At 53.6% G+C, this 4,695-nt stretch overlaps 2 protein-coding genes across 2 annotated transcripts in view; one reads left to right on the top strand and one right to left on the bottom strand.

Annotated features, from left to right (window-relative positions):
- Positions 1-698: 698 nt before the first annotated feature.
- Positions 699-2,433, top strand: LOC307073251 (uncharacterized protein; the record flags this gene model as incomplete). Its single annotated transcript, XM_079732956.1, has 4 exons — positions 699-1,005; positions 1,152-1,232; positions 1,318-1,398; positions 1,475-2,433. The coding sequence occupies 4 exons, from the start codon at positions 699-701 to the stop codon at positions 2,431-2,433; spliced, it is 1,428 nt and encodes a 475-aa protein (XP_079589082.1).
- A 1,781-nt stretch (positions 2,434-4,214) lies between these two features.
- LOC307073250 (S-arrestin-like) overlaps positions 4,215-4,695 on the bottom strand; it is a gene marked incomplete at both ends in the record, with an annotated part of 8,111 nt that continues 7,630 nt past the window's right edge. The window contains one exon of the mRNA XM_079732955.1: positions 4,215-4,296. Within this exon, the coding sequence (XP_079589081.1) occupies positions 4,215-4,296 (82 nt within the window). The remainder of the gene's footprint in view (positions 4,297-4,695) is intronic.

Below are 4,695 nucleotides of genomic sequence, written 5' to 3'. Positions count from 1 at the left end.
AGAGAGGGAGATGTGCTGTGGCCTCATTGCAGGTCCCAGGAGGACTCCATAAAGAGCTCTTCCTATAGCTCCCAGGCTCCTCTTACACACCTTTATGCTCACTGCAGCCTCCAGTCTGCTAGGTCAACTCTCCCCCGGACCCTCCCTAAACCGTACATTCAGAGCCTTCAACACACACACAAACCAAGTGGGCAGGGTGGGGCCTGGTGTGGGCGGGGCCAGGGGTATAAGATGCTCTACTCGACGGTGGCCCCCAACTCACCTGAGGACCAGACACCCGGACACACGGTAGGGTGAGCAGGAGGGAGCGCTGTGTTTGTGTGTGTGTGCGTGTGCGTGTGCGTGTGCGTGTGTGTGTGTGTGTGTGTGTGTGTGAGTATATGTGTCCATGGACAGCTAATTTATAAATTAAATTTTGCTCAATATTCAATTCCTCTCTCCTCTCTCCCCACTCCTCTCCTTTCCCTCTCCTCCTCTCTCCTCTCTCGTCCCTCCCTCCCCTCTCCTCTCCTATCCTCCCTCATCTCTCTCTCCCCTCTCCCCTCTCATCCCTCTCTCTCCTCTCTCCTCTCCTCTCTCTCCTCTCCTCTCCTCTCCTCCCCCCTCTCTCCTCTCCTCTCCTCTCTCTCTTCTCTCCTCTCTAGATGAGTACGTTTGCAGTGCTCATGCACCTCGTCTTCTTGTCGTCAACGACGGCAATGCCAGACCCATCGCCCCCCCCGTTCCCCCCCGACAACGACCAGTTCCCCCCCTTTCCCCCCGAGAACGACCAGTTCCCCCCCTTCCCCCTACCTCCCGGGATGGAGGACCTGGGGGGGAAGAGCTTTGAGGGGGGCATGGGGCAGAACGTCAGCCTCCCAGGGGAACAGACGGAGGCATACTGCCAGATGCTGCTGGACTCCCCGGTCCCCCTGCCAGCCGACCAGGTGCCCTGGTTCTGCATCTGCTACCACTGCCAGGGGCGCCACGGCCCCAAGGGAGACCCTGGGGAGCGAGGACTTTCAGGTACACCACCTGCCCTCACCCCCCCTCTCACCCCCGCAACTCCTTGCCCCCACTCATTCTTTCACCCCCCTCACCAGGTGGGTTACCTGTACAGGGGCTGTTAAGTGTTATTCAGCTGTTGTACTGATGCCCCCCCCCTCCCCCAGGAAGCCCAGGGAGCGCTGGCAGGAGAGGACTGACCGGGGTCAGCGGTCCGCCGGGGTTCACGGGGCGACAGGGAATCAAAGGTAACCCCTGTGGTCAGATGGTCACGTGGCCCTTAGGACCCTGAGAGAGGACCTGTCCTGACGCCGGTCCTGTGTGTGTCTTTAGGGCAGAAGGGAGACGAGGGCCCTAAAGGAGACGATGGTCCTGAGGGCCCCCTGGGGCCTAAAGGACAGAGAGGATATAAAGGTGAGTGCCCGACCTCTAGATGTGGCCCCTGCCCTGGCACGATGGAGACGTGACCCTTGTCACCTGCGTTCCCCAGGTGACAAGGGGGAGGCCGGCCTGGAGGGGCGCACTGGGGAGCCGGGAGGCAAAGGGGACGACGGCGTGTGTCCCGAGACCTGCGAGCCTGTGGAGGGGCCCGCAGGAGGACCAGGACTCCCGGGATCCACCGGGCCTAGAGGGCTGCCGGGCACCGGAGGTAAAGGGGGGGACAGCGGCCCCAAGGGAGACCAGGGAGACCTGGGACCCCAGGGGGCGCCCGGAGAACCGGGGCGCCAGGGGGAGGCGGGGCCGCAGGGAGACTGCTCCTGTGAAGACGGAGCGGCCGGCCCCCCAGGGGAGAGCGGGCAGAAGGGGGAGGGGGGCAAGGGGGGGGCCGAGGGCCCCTCCGGCCCCAGGGGGGGGACTGGGGAGCCGGGGGCCAAGGGAGATCTGGGGGAGATGGGGGTGAGGGGAGTCCCCGGGCCCTGCATGCCGGCCATCCAGTCCTCCTTCGCCATGGGCCTGGCCGCCTCCTTCCCCCCTCCCAACTCCCCAGTGGCTTTCACTCTGGTCCTCAACAACCGGCAGGGCCACTACGACCCCCTGGAGGGCATCTACACCGCCCCCGTCAACGGCACCTACGTCTTCAGCTACGCCCTCACGGTGTACAGCCGCATCCTGAAGGTGGGCCTGTTCCACAACTACGTGCCCCAGGTGAAGACCACCTACCCCGCCCAGCTGGGCACCGCCTCCCACCAGCTGGTGCTGAGCCTGGTGCAGGGCGACGGCGTGTGGCTGCAGGTCAGGGACCAGCTGACCAACGGCATGTACTCCAGCAGCGAGACCAGCAGCACCTTCTCCGGCTACCTGCTCCACCCCGACTCCTGCTACATGTCTGAGCTCAGGCAGCCCCTGTATCCCGTCCCCGTGACGAGGGGCCCCTACGAATGGGGTACCCTCCCGGGAGGCCCCGGCCCAAACGCAACGATCAGCTCTGAGCCAACGGAGGTCGAGTGACCGAGAGACACCACGGGGAACCCAGTCACCCCCACCAGCGGACCAGTCGTTGGATCAAGCGCTCCCTGGGAGGCTGAGCGAGAACATCTCCTCCCTGTAGCTGCCCAAAGAGTAGATGATGAAGCGCCGGTGGGTCTGAGGAGGATCAACCTAGAATATATTCTGCTGTTCATTACAACTCTTTCTCTGTTGGCCAAAACCTTTAATGATTCATGTTTTTTCTGTGTAGCTTCCTTTCATGTGTGTGTTTCTTACGGCATTAAAGAAAGACGATCTCTCCAAGCCCTCGCAAAAACAGGACTTCTTCTTACTTCTTTTCCTCTGGTCCCATAAACCTGTAGTTAGTTACAGAGATACTCTGGTATATGTGTTACTCTAGTTAGTTACCTAAATGCTCTGGTCCTATAAACCTGTAGTTAGTTACAGAGATACTCTGGTATATGTGTTACTCTAGTTAGTTGCCTAAATGCTCTGGTCCTATAAACCTGTAGTTAGTTACAGAGATACTCTGGTAAATGTGTTACTCTAGTTAGTTACCTAAATGCTCTGGTCCTATATACCTGTAGTTAGTTACAGAGATATTCTGGTATATGTGTTACTCTAGTTAGTTACCTAAATGCTCTGGTCCTATATACCTGTAGTTAGTTACAGAGATACTCTGGTATATGTGTTACTCTAGTTAGTTACATATATGCTCTGGTCCTATAAACCTGTAGTTAGTTACAGAGATACTCTGGTTTATGTGTTACTCTAGTTAGTAACATATATGCTCTGGTCCTATATACCTGTCGTCAGTTACATGGACACTCTGGTATATATGTTACTCAGCTACAGATATACTCTGGTATATATGATATTCTAGTTGGATACAGGGATTCTCTAGTATATGTTACTTTAGTTACTTTCAGGGAGTCTCGTTTACATGTTACTCTAGTTAGTTAGTGATATGCTCTAGTCCATTGTTAACTGCTAGCCGCCGGGTTACCTGATGCTCCCTGGACGTTGCTAGCAGACCTCGCCCCATGGAGCCCTGGATCTCCACGACAAAGACAGGGGCAACACTTTATGAGGCGCCTTACAAAAGGGGAACGCTGACTGTCACAGGTTCAAAGCACATCCCTCAACCTGCACTATATATGACTGGATGGTTCGGGAGCCACCAGTAGAAGACTGGTTGTACCGAGCCGTTCCCAGTAGAATCAGGTGAAGACCATGGTAGTACTAGGCAACCCAGGAGAACCAGTGGCAGACTTTGGTTGTACTGGGCAGCTCCCAGTAGAACCAATAGTCTTGGTTCGTTAATTCTCTTTCTGCTGGTAACTACAGCAAAGTCTATCGTTTTGAAGGTCCCTTGAACGAAAGATTGATAATAAAGAACTAAAAAGCTAGAAAAATGTAATGATTATCTTGAAAAGATATATGTAAAAATAAAAAATATAAATACAATTATACATGTATTGATGACATATGGAAGTATGGTTACACATAAATACAAAAAGAAAAGCCATTTTTCATGCAGTCATAGAACAGTATTTATTGGTGAGGTAGTAACAGTACAGCAGGTCTACTTCATGTCTACAACTCAACACTCATCTACTGGGATCTAGACCAGCCATTTGCATAGCACCGCTCTGATTGGCTCATCTCTACTCCCTCAAGCTGAGATAAAGGGTTTATCGTGACCATGGTAACAACATACTAAAGACCGAGTGGTCATCCTGCTCTTAGTGGTGACCTGGTCTCCTAGGGGTCCTCTGGCCTCCTAGGGGTCCTCTAGTCTCCTAGGAGTCCTCATCATCTTCCCCGACCATTCCCTTCATGAAGTCCCTTTTAAACTCCTCAAACACCAGATCAGCAGACTCACTGGCACACAGACAGGTAGAGAGACACACAGGTAGAGAGAAAGACACACAGGTAGAGAGACAGACAGGTGAGGATACAGAGGGGTAGAGACGCACAGGGAGTGAGAGAATGACAGACAGTCAGATGGACACGAGGTAGAGAGACACACAGGTACAGAGACAGCAGACGTTTGTTTAGTCTTTCCTTATCAGGGAGTCAGACCCATCAAACGACTGTAATGTAGTACAAGGATAATGTAGTTCTAGGATAGTATAGTACTTCTGTCATGTAGCACTCCTTTTATGAATATTATTATGAAGTAGTAGGATAATGTAGTACTAATTAAATGTAGTGCCATGAAATTGTATGACTAATGTTATGAATCTAATGCAACGTAGTACAAATGTGATGTTGTATTAT

This window comes from Pollachius pollachius, assembly GCF_949987615.1.
Source record: "Pollachius pollachius genome assembly, chromosome: 3".
NCBI lineage: Eukaryota > Metazoa > Chordata > Actinopteri > Gadiformes > Gadidae > Pollachius > Pollachius pollachius.
The sequence above is the reverse complement of the archived record's forward strand: the minus strand, read 5'-3'. Positions and strand labels throughout refer to the sequence as shown.